The 17,712-nt window shown below is 40.1% G+C and overlaps 1 protein-coding gene across 2 annotated transcripts in view; it reads right to left on the bottom strand.

Moving 5' to 3' along the window:
- DYNC1I1 (dynein cytoplasmic 1 intermediate chain 1) overlaps positions 1–17,712 on the bottom strand; it is a 313,529-nt gene that overhangs the window by 68,432 nt on the left and 227,385 nt on the right. For both annotated transcript variants that reach the window (XM_030307990.1, XM_030307991.1), the window contains one exon: positions 3,516–3,662. In XM_030307990.1, the coding sequence (XP_030163850.1) occupies positions 3,516–3,662 (147 nt within the window). The remainder of the gene's footprint in view (positions 1–3,515; positions 3,663–17,712) is intronic.

Genomic DNA, 17,712 nt, shown 5'->3' with positions numbered 1-17,712 from the left:
ACATCCCGGGAATCATAAGCAAGATGCTCTTACCTCCTGTCATAACTCTAGCAGGCAATCCCCACTCTGTAGAATCCTAAATGGTAAGCTAAAATCATTTGCAGCTGCACATTAAATACTAAATGGAAGGTTAGCATAAGCAGAACCTAGCAGTAATGTGGGTTAGATTTCAGGCAGTTTAGCCATCACGGGCCAAACCACAACTTAGTTGGTGCCTCTCTGTGCAAATAGCTGACAGCCTAAGTCTTACTCTTGATGAGTTACTGTCCATAATACCTAGCCACAATGACAATGAAACAATCTTTAATATTGGAAAGTTGATATTATATACAGGATGGTTCCCAAACTATTATTATCATATAAACTCCTGGTCAGAAGGAGTCATAATAATCATCGAGGACAGCTACTCATTTGTCTCCACCAAGAGGTGGATCCAAACTCTTCTGAAACACCTTTCTCAAGGGTAACCAGTTTTTTGCCCTGATTCCTGGGGAGTTCTTCTTTCCACCACTGGGGATAAAGAAAGCTCAGGGAGATACTTCAGTTCAGTGCCCTCTGGGATCCTACAGATCAAGTCCAAACAATATTTATAGACTGTTGTTTTCTCACCCCTCCCTTGCTAGTCTTATCTAACTCAGACTAATCATCGCCAATTCCTCCAATGGTTCTCGAGTACCTGGCTTTCAGGCTTTCAGTTCCCTCCTCATCCTGGTCACTCTCTTTTGAATATGTTATATTTTGTCTGAGCTCCTCTTACAGTGAAGTTATGAGAAAGAAACACAAATGTCGACCTATATTCTGGCCAAGAGAATATAGAAATCTAGGGAGTGTTGAATTGTCACCTCTCATATGATCAAAAGTACACCAGTGGTATTGTATGCTAAGATTACATTTGCTTTTTTGGCAACTGTGTCATCCTCTCTTTTACCCATGCTGATGGGCATCCAACTAAATAAACCCCTAGGTCTTATCCACACCACATTCCTGCAGAAATTTTCAATCAGCCTTGGTGGATGTGGACAGTGGTGAGTACAGCAGGATCTGAAACTCAATGGTATCTTGATCAGGTCTCTAAATTTCAAGAGGACCGACTGGTTGTGGGACTGTGGACAAGGGTTTTTCCCAAGCCTCTGGTGTGTGCAAAACCTGCCGCGGTGAGCGTTCAAACTCAAGGCCCAAGTCACACAGCATTCAAATCAACTAGGAGAATGGAGGAAACAAATTCTTACCTAAAAACAGCAGACAGAAGAATGGAAGGGGAGGTCCAAACACTGTTATGAATCTGAAATCCACCTAGTGTTTTTCAGCAAGAGTCCAATGGGGTTTCTTTGTTAACCACCAAGCATCAACGCAAAGCACTAAAATCCTAGTGGACTGGGACTCCTAAGGGTGCGTATAGAAGGGAAAGGAAAGCATCTAGAAGAATGTATAGAGCCAACTGCCTGGAGTAAGAATGTGCATGGTAGCCCCTCCCTGGCTTTAATCAGTACTACTGGCCTGTGTTTTCATGAGTAATAAAACTTGGCTTAAAAGAAAAGAGAGAGATGTAAAGAAACCAGAAGTAGACACATGGGCATGCCTACACACACACACACACACACACACACACACACAACTCTATTTAATGGAAAGAAAAAAACTCAATGCTACAGATCATTTTTCGAGTATAGATGCCAGATTGTTTTTATTTATTTAAGGAATAAACTTACTGTGTGGCAGAAGGGTTTTGCTTTAATTAGGATTTCCTGTTGTCCCAAATGCATATGTGTGGTGGGTGTGAAAGGAAATTAGTAATCTGTGGCAGGCCTCTTTTTCCTTAACCACTTTTGATCCTGGTACCAATCAGCCAGGCATTAGTGGAAGTTGAAAGGCAGTCACAAAATTAACTGTGCCCTTTTAGCTACAGATTCAACAAAATGCAGCAAAAGAGAAAAAAAAAAGTTTTCTTTTCAAGCAGAAATATGTTACTGTTTGATAATAATAGTATTTAAATTTTTTTAAATGTTTACTTATTTTGGGGGAAAGAGAGAGAGAGCAAGAGAGAGAGCTCTCACAAGTGGGGAAGGGTCAGAGAAACAGGGAGAGAGAGAATCTCAAGGAGGCTCCGTGCTGTCAGCGCACAGCCCAATGCCAGGCTCCATCTCACGAACAGTGAGATCATGATCTGAGCTGAAACCAAGAGTCGGACGCTTAACTGATTGAGCCACCCAGGTGCCCGATAATAATCGTATTTTAGCTGTGATGATCATATCCTAAGTTACTTGAAAAAGAAAGCTTAACTCTTTGGAAGAGCTCCTGGATTTGGATTTTCCCCAAAAGCTTATTGCTCTAACATCTGGATTTATAATATTTGGAATTTCACAAGATAGGCTCATAAACACACCAGATATGCACATACAGCCAGGAAGAGGATTCATGCTACTTGAGCAAACACCTGCATCAAGCCGTCTTCTCCTGGGTCACAATTTTCTGTTATTAGTTTGGAGAAATGGGGTAGGCAAGAGCAATTTTCCAAGATTCCCAAGAACTAGTTTCACCTGCATGTGTCTCAGGCCCAAGTCAATCAGAATTAGGGCTGACTTGGTATTTGTCACTTCCCATTGTCAATCTTACAAGAATGGAAGAATTTTCCTCTCCACGGTCTTAGCTAAAGCAGCTCCAGTCCTTTTTTAAAGCTAGAATGGTTTTGAGACCAGCTGATGAAACAAATGAGGCGACCACATTAAGGAAATTGAAACAATAGTAGAGCTGTATTTTTGGGCATAATTTGGGCATTTCAGAGAAAGAACATCAGTTACTCTGAATGTCAAGGTAGCAAGGATTGATGGAGACATGCCTGTCTTCTCATTCCTCCTAACAACTGCTAAACACACCTGTCATTCTCTTAAAGGAAATGACAGAGTAGTTGTCTTATGAACACTATACTGAACCTCTTCTGCTAAATTGTGGGTAATGGTTTTGAGATGTTGACTTTTAACCCGAGGGATTATATTGTCACTGTAGACTTTACCGTTGAAACTTACAACCATGCATTCCAGAATTTAAAGTCATAGCACTCCCTCAAATCACAAATGGAAAAGGACTGTTGGCAAAAGTCCCGTATACCATCTCTCGACATGAAATGCTTACTCCTCAGGGCCCATTTGAAAATACAAGTTTCCATGTTATACTGTTAACGTGAAGGGTTACTTTACAGCAGTTTCACCGATGCCTCTTCCAAAGTTTCTCCCTGTGTCTTTTTCAGTTTTAATCCATCCTCACCTCACCGATGGTCTTTGGATCCAAAGAGATCCTTTAGATGTGTGGAAACTTGTAGACCATTAAGAGATTTTTTTTTTTTCCAAATTCAGTGCTTCCTTCACCTACTTTTCACGCTGCTTTATTGGTCAGTCAGGTTACGTCACTATAAATTACATACATTCCGGCTTGGAGTTACTGACTGCATCCGTACTTCCATCAGTCATCCCCTTACAGGGCTTGGGTGGCTGACAGGGAAGTGACAAAAGCTGACTTACGGTGTGTGCAGCAGCTGACAAGGGTGTCCTCTGCACTGGTGTCCTTCGATGACTGCGATTATCCCACAGGACAATCTGGCCCGAGTAAGTCCCACCAACCACCAAGTTGGGATGGAAACGAGCGAAGCACACTGACATCACAGAGGACTGGGAGGAGAAAGGGGGAGAAACGTGTACTGTGAAATGGTTGGAGAAGGCTTGTTTCTTCCTGAAGAGAAAACAGTTCATCACATCAACTCAACACATCCTGGAAAACAAAAAGCAGTTGTTAAATGCAAAATTAGTAGACCGTTTTGTACCTAAATGCAGACTTTTTTCTTGAGAAGGTTGGTCAACGGTTACCCCTTGAAACTTGAAATTTGATGTCCTGGCCATGTCCTCAAATAGGCATAAAACCTATCTTATGTGCATCTTTGTTTTGTGGTATGTAAAGCTTGGTTTGTGGACACTTCCCATTTATCAATAAAATTGCATCAGAACAAATATTAATTCTCCACTAAAATCTTTACAAAGTAATTCTTTACTCTGAGGGCATGGCTACATGAAATTATACTATATACAGTGTTGGCAAAGCCTCAAGGACTTTGAGACGTGGTGCTTTTTTGGGATTTTTGTTTTTGGCTTAATGTAGACTTCTAGGAAGTATACTGACCTCAGACTGATCAACTGGTTCCTCCCTAAATTCCCTCACCTCCCATGGGCAGTCTCCTGACCTTAATCCTGCCCACTTCAGACAATTCTTAATGTTATTCTTTGCCCTATTTTAACAAAGTCAGGAGTGGATTTCAGTCCAACTCTACCAGGGCCTGTCATAGCATCACGAATGTGGTTTTTGAAATTCCACAAAAGACTACTGGACACTACATTATATAGGAAATTACTTAGGACCAGGATACACTTAAAATCAGGTTAAGTTGGCTGTTTCACATTTGTTAAAAAGTCCATTTTTATTCCCATAGAGCTTTCATGTTTGCATTTATTTATATGTGGAAGCAATTATTTTTAAGAAATGCATTTCATCCTTCCAATTAAGTTCAATGAATGACCTTGTGTATAAGAAAGGCACTGTACCAGGCATAATGGGAATACAAAGGTAGTCATTGCCCTCAATAAACTTGCACTCTGATAAAGGAAACTAAAAAGCATGCATGCTGATGACCAAAACTGCATTTGCTGCTAGTTCATACGTGCTAGTCCAAGCCTTCATATGAAATAGAAAAGGGTGCCTCTTTGCATAGACATAGTCACGTGGGAGAGGTGCCTGCCATGGCTAGTGGAGAGTGAGGTGGATCTTTGTCCTCACTTGTCCCTTGGGTTTGATATCCTTGCACAATTTGCACACACAAGTGTGTGAACGTGATTCATGCCATGACTAAATCACAGCAGCATGCGTGTGTGTGCATGTATATCTTTGTGTGTGTGTGGGGGGGTGAGTGTGGAAGATTAGCTGGGAGAGGGGAGAAAAGAGGAGAGTGGAAAGAGTGGATGGTTCAAGAGACCTCATGAATGGGAATGAATCACCCCTTGAAGTACAGGTGGAACACTCAGCACGTGGAGAGGAAAAGAGGCAGGCACTCCTGGGAGATGAGATGATAGGGAGAAGATTACACGCACCCAAACAGAGGCTGGTGAACAGCCCACAGTCTTGTTTGGCTGGGAAGAAGGTTACATGGTAGAGGCAGACGGTAGGGAATGTGGCTTAAAAGGCCACCCGGGCCAGACAAGAGAGGGCCTTGAATGGCAGGCACTGTTTGGAATTTTTCCCACGAGCAACAGTGAGAAATCACAGCATTCTGAAGAAAAATGGGAAAGGATCAAAGGTTGTAGCTGATAAGCCAGCAAAGTAGGAAAGTGAATGAAAAAACATTATGATCTTTTCCTGACTGGGAAGCTAGACATCCATTTCTAAAAAGATCAGATCGACTATCAACCTAACTCTTCCTTGTCTGAAGCAGCCTCAGCTACGCTGAGGTAGAATAAAGAATGCAGACTATTTTTCAGTGTCATGTTTTCCTAGTTTGAATGATTTTCAGTTCCAATTCCTTGAACACGATTAGATGGAGAACATGCTTGTGCCCCAATCTGGTTTTCATAAAGTTCAAGAATAACTCTCAATAATGATACTGAATTAAAGAAAAAGAAAATAATGCTGGTCAGCTTCTTGTTTTACACATCCCACAGAAACGATTCTTAGTTTTCAACTGATGAAATTCTTATGTTGTTTGAGCTATGTTGGAAACATTTTCTTTAAAGCTTCAGACTTAAAATTATCCAGGTGGTATCAGCAACTGAATTTACCAAAGCTCCAATCAATATGGATAAAGGAATACCATTAAATTAGGAAAATCTAGAACTCAACCACTTGATTGCTTTTGTGTTTGAGTTAATTCCCAGCAAACACTGTTCCAAACTTTGAACAGTTTGCTAAGAGACTAAACTAGAGAAAAGTAAGCAGTGGATGTTCTTCTACGAAACTGAAACGCATAGTTGTCAATCACCTAGAATCCAACTCCAGGAAGTGAGAATGCTTTCTAATTCCTACTTTTTCATTCATTCACTTGTTTTTCATTCATTCATTCATTCATTCACTCATTCATTCATCAAACACAATGATGCCCACTGAGTACTAATGAAACCATTTCAAAAAATTTTAAATGTGATAAAAGCTCCCACTCTTGAAATCAGAATTCTATTTGCATTTGACAAAAAGTCAAATTCATGCTAAACAGAGTCACAATCCCTTAGAGCCCTGGAGTTCTGCTACCAGAGTCTACTTTGTTTTGCTGCAAATCAATCTTTACAACATCTCCATGAGGAAAAAGAGTAGACACATTTATTTTTATATTTGGAAGATTAGAAATGGAAGAGTAGTTATGTGATTGTCAATTTCACTTATATTTTAAGCTCCATACATTAATTATAATATGCATTCTACATATTATAGACTATAAAGGTTCAAAACAGATCTCCAGGGTATGCTACACTTGACATACTATCATTCATATGGAAACACTAAGGCAGTATGATCTCAATTATCTAGATGTAAAGTTTAAAATTTAGTCATTTCTTGAGATGTTTTTAAGTGCCCCAATGTTTGATGTAATGGTGACAAACATTTGGATGATTGACTGAATTTTTTTATTTTTCATCCAAATGTTTAGGTTCTGTCAGTCACATGGGAACAGTCCCCTAATTGCAGAGAAAGCTCTTCTTCTTATTTGGAAAGTCTGCATCAACCCCGAGGAATAAAGTCTTGGAAAAACCCCTGTGATCTCCTGCTCTTCGTACAGCTCCTGATCTACTTGTTGTTGCCAATTGTCTTGGAATTTATTGACTGTCAGCATAGACAGCAAAGGATGATATCATCCTGTCAGTTATATCGATTTGGTAAAGGGTAAAAACAGCATTCCAGAAGCATTGACTGACACTATTAAAATACGTGGGTTTTCTTGTTCTCATTTGCACACTACATTTTCTGAAGACATATTTTATGGAAAACATTATCAATAATATTAATGTTACTTTAAAAAATGTCATCACTTTCCTAAGCATTTAAAATTTTGTAATTAATTCAGTTATTCAGGGTCATAATAAAGTGCTATTAAGTTGTGTGGTAAATACAATTTAGACAAGTAAAATTAATTGAAAACAAGAAGCTTCCCTACCTTGTTATTCTTAGTTTTATAAGAATATGTAACTATATAGATATTTTTGGAGTTTTAACTTACTACTTATTTTATTTTATTCTTTAACATATAAGAGGCTTAGATTTATTTTGAGAAACAGCATATGCCTTTAAACATTCAAATCAAGTAGTTTACACGAGTGGAAAAATAGTGCTAAAGTTGATGAGAATTTCTGGATAATGTTAATGTCTAATCAGTATAAGTTTTTCTGACACCACAGTCGAACGTTTTTATAAGGCTAGTGATTTCATCAATATGGCTCAGAAATATGATTAACTAGTTACTAGCATGTTAAAAACTTGATGTAAAACTGGTGAGTGTGACCTGATATATTCCAACACAGGTGACACAGAGACAGTATCACACCAGGAACCACTGTATCCAAGGGGGCAAGCACCACATTTTGATTATTTCTGTATCATAGTTCCATCAAATCAGGACAAGCAAGGTTTTGAGACTATGTTGTAAGGATCAGGGCGTCTCTAGTGACAGGTTCTGGTTTCCTACGCAGACATGGCAGCCCAGATGGTCCTGGGGAAACTTTATTTTTCAATCTTGAGCAGACCGCATGGTTACTGGCCGTCCCCGCAAAGGCAGCCTCTTCCCCTATGCCTGTTGCCACACGTTCACTTGCACACCAGCTGACCCATTATAAAGGATTCCATACCCTCATCATCTATTTCGAGAAAAGGCAGTTTGTGTTCCCCCATTCACAGGGTGAATTCAGAGACGAGACGGGTGGAGACGCCACTTTCAATGTCTCCCTTCACTCCCGACACACACAGCATCAATTGCAGTCGGCCCCAACCCCTCCTTCAGCGGCTCTGGGGGCTGTTTTCTATTTCATAGAGCTAATCCTGGCCAGTTGAGGGTCGGTACTTCCCCTTAACCACAGACCCAGATGCCCAGGGCAAACAGCCTCTGGTCACTGTTGGTTGGGCAGCTTGCTCCTTATGTTCACATTTGATACGGTTGCCCGAGTCCTTTTGTGTATGGCACCCTGCCCACTCCCCAGCCACCGTGCCTGGGTTGGTGGGGAGAGGGGTCCTGCATTCAAAAGCATCTCCTATTTCAAGTACCATCTCTTCTGGGGAGAGGTTGGTCCCAAGAGGGAATGGCCATATTGTTGCCATATGCTCTTTAATGGTGGCTGACATTTTATTTGCCTAAAAGTAAATGCTTAACTGTCAGAGGGCTGTGAGGCAGACAGATCAGATGCTTCTGGCTACTAGTGAGCTAGAATATATTTCTGCTAAGTACCTAAGAAACCCACAAAGATATTTCTTTTGTTAATGAAAACACGCATAATTAGAGAAAACTGCTGTCGAAAACCCCTCTTACAGGCAATCATGTAGCACCAGGCATCTGACAACATGGAAGGTGCGAAGGTGGTAAAGACAAGACATGAGTCATGAATTGGGCACTTAACTTTAATTGAAATGAAGGAACGGGTCTCTTTTCCTTTCAGAGCTCTCTTTTCTTTTGCCTAAGTCTCTATCCCAAGGTGCACAGTTCATTCATCTAAACTCTAAGAGTGACCATCTACTGAAAGTTCTCACCCCATTAGTAATGGAAGTGCCCAGGAGCAATGACTAAATGAGCTTGCTTGCTACCTCTTGACTCAGTTTATATGAAAAAAAAAAGCAGCTGATTTTAATATTTGATTTCCCAAAGATTAGGAACCTCTCATTATGATCATCTTTCCTATGATCCCTTGGGATTTTTGTACCTTTCAGTAGTGAGATGCTTCTGTGTACCAAGAGACAGACCTGGACTGTGTACTGAGAATACAAAGTTGGTGTACAAACCACAATGAGATGCCCACGAGGATGGCTATGATTTAAAAATGTTTGCATGTCAATTACACCTCAAAAAAGCTGGGGGTTGGGGGGAACCAAAAAAGGGGGGAATACCAAACACTGGTGAGGATATGGAGAAATGGGAACACTCACACAATACCAATAGGAATGTAACATAAGGCAGCCATTCTAGACAACATGCTGGCAGTTCCTGAACAAGTTAAACACAGAGTTAACATATGATCCAACAATTCCACTCCTCGGTATACACCTAAGATAACTGAAAACATCTGACAATGCAGGAACTTGTACACGCATGTTCATAGCAGCATTATTCATTATAGCCAAACAGTGCAAATAACCCAAGCATCCATCAACTGAGGAGTAGATAAATAAAATGTGGTAAATCCATACCATGGAATATTAATCACAAATAAAAAGGGACACAGTACTGATACAGGCTATAACATAGATGAACGTTGAAAGCATCATGCTAAGTGAGACAAGTCACAAAAGGCCACATATTGTATGATTCTATTTATACGAAATGTCCAGAATAGACAGATTCATAGGGACAGAAAGCAGATCAGCGGTTGCTTAACATGGAGGTTAGGGGGACAATGGGGAATGACTACTAATGGGCATAAGGTTTATTTTGGGGGTGATAAAAACTTTCTAGAATGATGTAGTGGTTATGGTGGCACAACTTGGGGAATACACTAAAAAAATCCCCCACTGAATTCTATACCTTAAAAGGGTGAATTTTATCTCAATTTTTGAAAGAGTTAGTGTGCAGACACCTTCTGATTTCATGGAGCTTACCAACCTTATTTCTTATCTTCGGGACAATTGTCTGGACTATTTTGATCATTCTTTCCTCAAACAAAGTTATTTGATTTTTTTTTACTTCCCCTTGAACATTTCCTTCAATTTCTACTCTTTGAGAGGCACTGAGGTGGAAAGGGAGGGTTGGCACACTTGAAGTCCCTAAAGCTGACCTCCTGCTCTGACGCCTGCTAGCTGTGTGAATCTTCTAAGCCTTATTTTTTTTTATTTTGTGCACATTTTCAAATTATTTATTTTAAAAAAACTATGGTGAAATACTCATAAAATTTATCATGCTAACCATTTAAAATTTTTTGTAATGTTTATTTATTTTTTAGAGAGAGAGAGAGAGAGAGAGAGACAGAAACTGAAGCAGGCTCCAGGCCCTGAGCTGTCAGCACAGAGCCTGACGCAGGGCTCGAACTCACGGACCGTGAGATCATGACCTGAGCCGAAGTCAGACGCTTAATGACTGAGCCACCCAGGTGCCCCTCATGTTACACCATTAACCATTGGTGTAAATGTTACACCATTTTTAAGTGTACAGCTCAGTGACATTAAGTACACCCGCACTGTTGTGCAACCATCACCGCCATCCATCTCAGAACATTTTCACCTCCCCCAACTGTAACTCCATGTCCGCTAAACACTAATTCCTCATTCCTCCTCTAAGCCCTTAGCAACCACCATTCTACTTTGTTTCTATGAGTCTGACTACTCTGGGAAACTCACATACATGGACTAGTGTAGTATTTGTCCTTTTGTGACTGGTTTATCTCACTCAACACAAAGTGCTAATGGTGTTAGTACACCCATGTAATGCTCCAAGTGTTACTACATTCATGCTGTAGCAGGTCCCATAATTCCCTTACCTTTTAAGGCTGACTGATATTCCATTGTATGTTTATGCTCCCATTTTGTTTATCTGTTTACCTGTCAGTGGACATTAGGGATTGCTTCCACATTTTGGCTATTATGAATAATGTTACTATGAATATGGGTGTACGCACAAATATTTCTTCAGGATCCTGCTTTCAGTTATTTGGGGTATATACCTGTAGGTGGAATTGCTGGATCATACTCTATTTCTAATTTTTTTAAACTGTCATACTGTTCTCTATAGAGGTTACATTTTACATTCCTACCAGCCATGCACAAACGTTCTGATTCCTCCACATGCTTGACGGCCCTTGTCATTTTCTACTTGCATCCTGTTTTGTTTTTTATAGTAGCCATCCTAACGGGAGCCTGAATTCTCAATTCATAACAAGAGAATGATAGTTCTCACCCTGCCTACAAGCAGGTCATTTTCTTTGCCTCTGTTCCCTGGGGCTGTTGGAAGATTTGAATTTAGTAATGCAGTTTAAGACTGATAAACAATATGCCCCCATATAGTGCCACACATGACTACTTTGCGATTTGGAGAAACATTCCTGTGGAAAATGAAGGTCCAGAGGACTCCTCATTTTGCTTAACGAATCCTTCCTAAGCAATTCTCATAGTAATGCTTGCTCCTGCCTTGATGATCGAGGTTGACAAACTGTCTCCAGAAGTGTTACTGCACCTTTTGTTACATGGTTTAACTCTTTGGAGTCCTTATTTTTGACAAGCCCTGCTTCCTGTCTGGGACACTGACTCTATTTCCTGTTCCACCGACCTTCATGGCTGGTTATACTTCCTGTTGCGGGTGGCAATTCCAAGTCCTGATATTTAATAAGTTTGGATAATGAGGAAGAGAAGGAAGAGGGAAAATGGTGCAATGTTGGCACCAGAAATGACTGCAATAAAGACCAAGACTAGATTCATGTCATATTGTCGTTCATATGTATGTTCATAAGGCAAGCACTGCAATTTTGGGTGACATTAGGATCTAAATTGTAGTTGGTAGTACATTCAGTGCAAGTACTTCTGAATACCACAAAATTTCAGGGCAATGGGATAATCTGCACACTACTCCCAAAAAGTTTTCTGAAATCAGATTCTTTTTTTTTTTTTTTTTTTTTTTTACCATATTTCACACCTTGAATCAGTGCTGGGAAACTACTTATATGTGATGTGACTTTGTATCTAATTATTACTTACTCATCATTCACCTGTATCATCCATATAGGACCCCTTAGGCTGTGTTCTAAATCATTGTTACCCCAAATTTGCTTGTACCTTAGCATCATCTGAAGAGCTTAAAAAAAGATTCCTCATGCTCAAGGCACATCCCACACCAACCAAATCAATTTCTGGGGGTAGGACTCAGACATCAAAATTTTTAAAAGTTCCACAGGAAATTTCATGCGTAGTTAAGTGAAAAGTACGGTTTTAAATCAGTGGTTCTCAAACTTATCTGAACACAAGAAGCACTTAGAGAGTTTATTAAAAACAGATTCCTGGGTCCCAGCCTGGAACTACTGAATCAGGATTTCAAAGAGGCCTGGTGGTCCATGGATTTAACACATGCCCAGGATCTTGTTGAATTGTTGTTGAGAAGTTTGGAGAACCCAAGTCGAAAACAATGAATTCGTAGACTATGACCCAGTCACAGTGGGATGCGTTTCCTTTTGCATCAATATAGGCCATGCCTGGGATGTTTCCTTCATGGATCATGTGCTTTGGTCACAACCTGCCCAACAGAGACACATGTAGTATAATAATTGTTCATCTGCTACAATGCCTCACTTAATTCCCTTCAATTTTATTTGCTAGCTTTTACATTTCCTTCCCCTTTCTTCTTCCTCTCCCTTCCTAAAAGATTGAGCTCTTAGAATACGATCAATAAAAAGGGCAGTGAAGGTTTGGTTCCCAACTTCCCTTCAGCATCACTCTTCATGCTGGCACCAAACATCTGAAAGTTCTTATTTATTAGTAAGAGGGATAACAAACATCATCATTGTCATACCATTTACATTGTTATGCGCTGCGGGGGTGTTCCAAAATTTTTGAGTACCTACTAAGTGCCAAACCTGGTATATATTGCTGTATCAGTCCTACTAGGTGAGTAATTTTTGCCTTCATTATTTCAGATTAGGAAACCCAGGCATGGACACATAAAGCCACTGACTTGGATCAAATGAATACCAGGTGGCAAAGCCCAGATTTGAACTACAGGCTGGCTGATTTAGAAGCCAGTGTGCCACGAAACATTGTATCAGTTGAAAACCAGGTGCATTTTCTCTTGGAGGTACACAAACTCCCGCTCTTAAGCGCCACACCTCTGACTTCACACTGCGGGACTGATAATCACTGACTAAGCCTCATTCATCCCCACATGGCAGACAGGGATTTGGGGAACCCTGGCTGCTACAGTGGCCATGAGTCTCCAACCCCTCTCCGGTTGGACTTATGTTGCCAGTATAGAGAATGATCACGTGACTCAGCTCTTAGCCTACCAGTTGTGACAGGTGACAACAGAGCTAATTAGTACCAATTGTGGTGATATTTACCATGAGGTGGGTACTTCCTGCTGCGAACTGATTGAGACCAATTAATCATTTCATAGGAGCCTACTGAACAGCTAGCAGCTGGAAACCGATTGCATCACTACTGACAAGCTCTGTATTTATTGTCACTGCTTTGGGAGAAAAATGTTGTGTTTTCATCTTGTCACTATGCAGCCAAACCAAAAATGCCGTTCCAATACAACAATTTCTTCGTAAATGAGTGTTTATCCCCCAAATAATTATGTGAATTGTTATTAATTATTGTAGAAGGGAAGAGTGCCCCTGAAAAAGCATTAACAAGACCAACCCAACAGCAAGGTGGAAAATCTTGGCAAAAAATCCTTTAAAATGCAAAGCCATTCTGGGATGTCTGGGGTGGCTCAGTTGTTTAAACAACCGACTTTTGATTTTGGCTCAGGTCATGAGCTCATGGTTGTGAGACTGAGCCCTGCACTGGGCCCTGTGCTGAGCCTGGGGCCTGCCTGGGATTCTCTCTCTCCCTCCCACTCTGCTCCTTCCCTCCTCTCAAAATAAATAAAGAAACATTTAAAAAATAAATAGAATGCAAAGTCATTCTTAGAAAGTAACTGCTTTAGACTATCACCTGCACAAAGCATTGGAAACATTCCTTGTGCCAGGTGTTGGCCTGGATAGGACCCACCTGGTGTTACACTGAACAACAACTGGGAAATTCCTATTTCTTTATAAAAGGAAAGTTTGTTTCCTTTACAAACTTGGTTTATAAAAGGAAAGTGGCTCCTACCCCCCCTTTTTAATTAATATATATATTTTTAATTTTAGTTAACATAAAGTACAATATTGGTTTTAGGAGTAGAATTCATTTATCCATCACTTACATACAACACCCAGTGCTCATCACAACAAGTGCCCTCCTTAATGCCCATCACCCATCCAGCCAACCTCTCACCTCTCCCTCCATCAACCCTTAGTTGTTTCTCCTTCATTAAGAGTCTCTTGTGCTTTGTTCCCCTCTCCCTTCTCCCCCTCCTTCCCATACGTTCATCCGGTTTGTTTCCTAAATTCCAACCCTATTTTAGTCATCACAACTAGTAAGAGTTCTATAGAGAAGTTGGCACAAATTTATATTTTATTTTTTCATAAATTCGTTATAATAGTTCCAGATTTTTAGAAAAGTAGTGAAGATAGAACAGTTTCCATACACCTCACACCCTTTTCCCTACTGTTAACACCTTCCCTGTTGTTACATTCATATAGCACATTTTTCACAAGGAATAAACCAATATCGATACACTGTTACTGAAATCCATGCTTTGTTCAGGTATTCTTAAATTGTACTCAATGCCCTTTTCCTGCTCCAGGATTCCATCCAGGAGACACATCACCTAGTCATCATGTCCCCTAAGGTGTCTCTAGACTGTGACAATTTCTCAGACTTCTCCTGTTTTTGATGATTTTAACTGTTTTGAGGAGCACTGGTGGTCAGGAATTTCCTAGAATGTCCCTCAACTTGGGTTTAATTTTTTTTTCTTATCATTAGGCCTAGACAAAAGTCTTTTTAGGTCTTACAAACATTTGAACAAAAAGAAACCCGAGTTCCATGTCAGTTAGTGAAAGGGGATTATAACACACACACACACACACACACACTCCATTTTTATAAATTTGTTCTAAAAACTTTACTATGGATAAAGCAAGGTGGGGCTGTACCCCCATATCTGGAAATAAGGCTCACTAAAACATGCTCAGGTCAAAGAAGCTTTCTCAGTACAGACTTCTAATCATTTACTCATCATTTAGTGTGTCTTTTTCAGGGAATAAGAAACCCAGTTGTTATGCCTGGACTGGAATAGGATTGTGTTGCAAGCTGAAAGTGAACTTTTGCTTTATAAAAAGGACAAAAAAGCATAGGAAGAGATGAATATAGGGGTTGCTTTATATGTTAATGAGCACCAGCTTTCTTCAAATCAAATGTCTAAATCCTGCTTAATTAAAAAAAAAAAAAGGAAGTTGATATTTGGATATGTCATGTGTTGACATCCACCACTTTGACTTACGGGGGTACGAACTAAAGAGAACAGATTACTTTATTCAAGAGAGAAGGAAAAGACTTCCAATTTGACAGGAAAGAGTGTAGGCGGCATTAACTTCAGTACTTGTTAAAACATGAAGGATTAATAGCGAAAAAAGGGAGGGAAGAATTGTGAATGTCTCCAGTTCAGTATCTTCAAAAATGTTTGTGGTTTCTGAGAATGGCACACCCGACCACATGAAAGTGACGCTAAGGGACTCAGCCACACGACTTCTCTAAATCCAGAGCTGGGATTGCTCTCCTTTTACCATCAAACCATCTTACTTGAAGTGTAGCCACAAATTAAATTTATTTTTTATTGAAAAAGTACTAAGTCCTTACCAAGAGGGCAAACACAGCATTCAAAAACACTGGTCCCTCACCCCCTTCCCTGCCTCCTGCCTCCCCCACCCAACCTTGACAGAGTAAGCCATGTAAACCATGTAAAGAAGAGCCAGTTCGTAGTCTGAATTTTTCCTTGGCCATGTACAAAAGGCAGTGATGGCTTTCAGCTGAATCTAACAGAATCCGGTTATCAGCTATTCTTTTTTACAAACACAATAATAAACAGGCTGATCAGATTCAGACCTGTTGTATTGGCAAGAATGTCTAAAAACGATTGCACGATAGATCTGTCTTGCTTTGTGGACAATTTCTTTCTGAATTTGTAGGATTTGGGTTTTACGCTTGAGATGCAAAAAGGAGGAAGAAAATACAGCCTCCCTCTATCTGTCACTCAACAAGCCCCTGCTGATAAAATAAATCTACATTTGGAGCGTCCACCCAAAGAGTCATGGAATGTCCCACATTAGATTATTACCAAGCCACTTAGATCAGAAATTATAGGGGGACCATTAAAAAAAAAAAAACAAAAAACAACAACCTAAGGCATTCCACTATGCAAACGCTCTTCACATGGGTTTTTTGATTGACTGTAGTGGTTTTGCCAGCTGTGACAGTGGATGGAATCAGTTGGATCATTTTAAATTTAGCAAGAAAATAAAAGAATTTTGCAAAAATAGGTCATTTCTCATATTAAAACTACATGGTGAATACAGACCTCGGGGGAAACAAATGGGAAGTGAGGTCCTCCAGCCAAGAAGTGATGTGGCACAAAGGCAGAAGCAGTCTTTGTCTCTTTTCATCTGCCTGGAATTACTTAGATACGCTGATGCCTGCAGCATGGAGATGGACCAGATGACCTGTTAGACTGTGTCTAGCTTGGTGGTTCTATTGATACACTACTACTTTGAAGTGCTGAGAAGGACCAGAAAAAAATGGTGTAAGTGCCTGCTAAAAGATGGATGCAAGAGACAAGGGTGAACTGACTTTTGTGATTGTCACCCAATCCCGAGGCCCATCCAGCCCCCAATTTCCACACCAATGTTTTTTCCACTGAAGATTCTTTGGTGTTTAACAAGAGACCCAAAGAACGAGAGACACTAGAGTGTGGAAAGGGTTAGAAATCTGTCCTGGTTGCTCATTTCTAAGCAGAAAGAAATCCCCTCTCAACATAACATGTAGGTGTACTTAGAAGACCAGAGGATAAATAGGTATCAAATTCCCCAGTGTTCAACCTGAGCTGGTTTTTATTTTTTATTTAAAATTTTTTTTAATGTTTATTTATTTTTGAGACACAGAGAGAGACACAGCATGAGCAGGGGAAGGGCAGAGAGAGGGAGACAAAGAATCCGAAGCAGGCTCTAGGCTCTGAGCTGTTAGCACAGAGCCCAATGTGAGGCTCGAACCCACAAACCACGAGATCATGACCTGAGCCAAAGTCGGATGCCTAACTGACTGAGCCACCCAGGTGCCCCAATCTGGAGCTGGTTTTTAAAAGAGTGACAAAATAGAGAAACAAATTCAGTGACAAACAAAAATGTATGAATAAAAAATCCTTTGGGATCAAATGGCTAAATTTATAGCACTTTTGAGATTTTTCTCTGTCCTTTTTTTTGTCTCCCAGGGGAAAACCCTACCTCACAAAACTCAGAATGTACAAATTAAAGGCCATTCACATGGAGTTTGAAGCTTCTAGTTTTGGGAAAAGAGTGTAGAGCCATATGAAAGGCTGTCTGTCAACAGAATCCTGTCTGAACCATGTCCTTCATTGGATGATATGGGTGATAGTGCTGGTCAGCTGGAAGAAAGAAATGTGATGGTAATTCCTAAACACATGTGTCAGAGTAAATCCAATATACATGCCAGTCAGTTATGATAATGGAGTGGAATATGTTACTTTGTGCATATCTAAATAAAAATACACACGGACAATATTTCTTTTCCTTTTCCCTAAAAAAAAAATGATTTTATGTAAAGAATAGCAGCAGTTTTTCATAGTAATCTGAATTTTGTTTATAGACTTGTGATGATGAGCATTTTATTTTTGGAACTGGTTGCTACAGT

The sequence above is a fragment of the Lynx canadensis genome, chromosome A2, assembly GCF_007474595.2.
Source record: "Lynx canadensis isolate LIC74 chromosome A2, mLynCan4.pri.v2, whole genome shotgun sequence".
NCBI classification, from domain to species: Eukaryota; Metazoa; Chordata; class Mammalia; order Carnivora; family Felidae; genus Lynx; species Lynx canadensis.
Note: the sequence above shows the minus strand (reverse complement) of the source record. Positions and strands in the feature narration are given on the sequence as shown.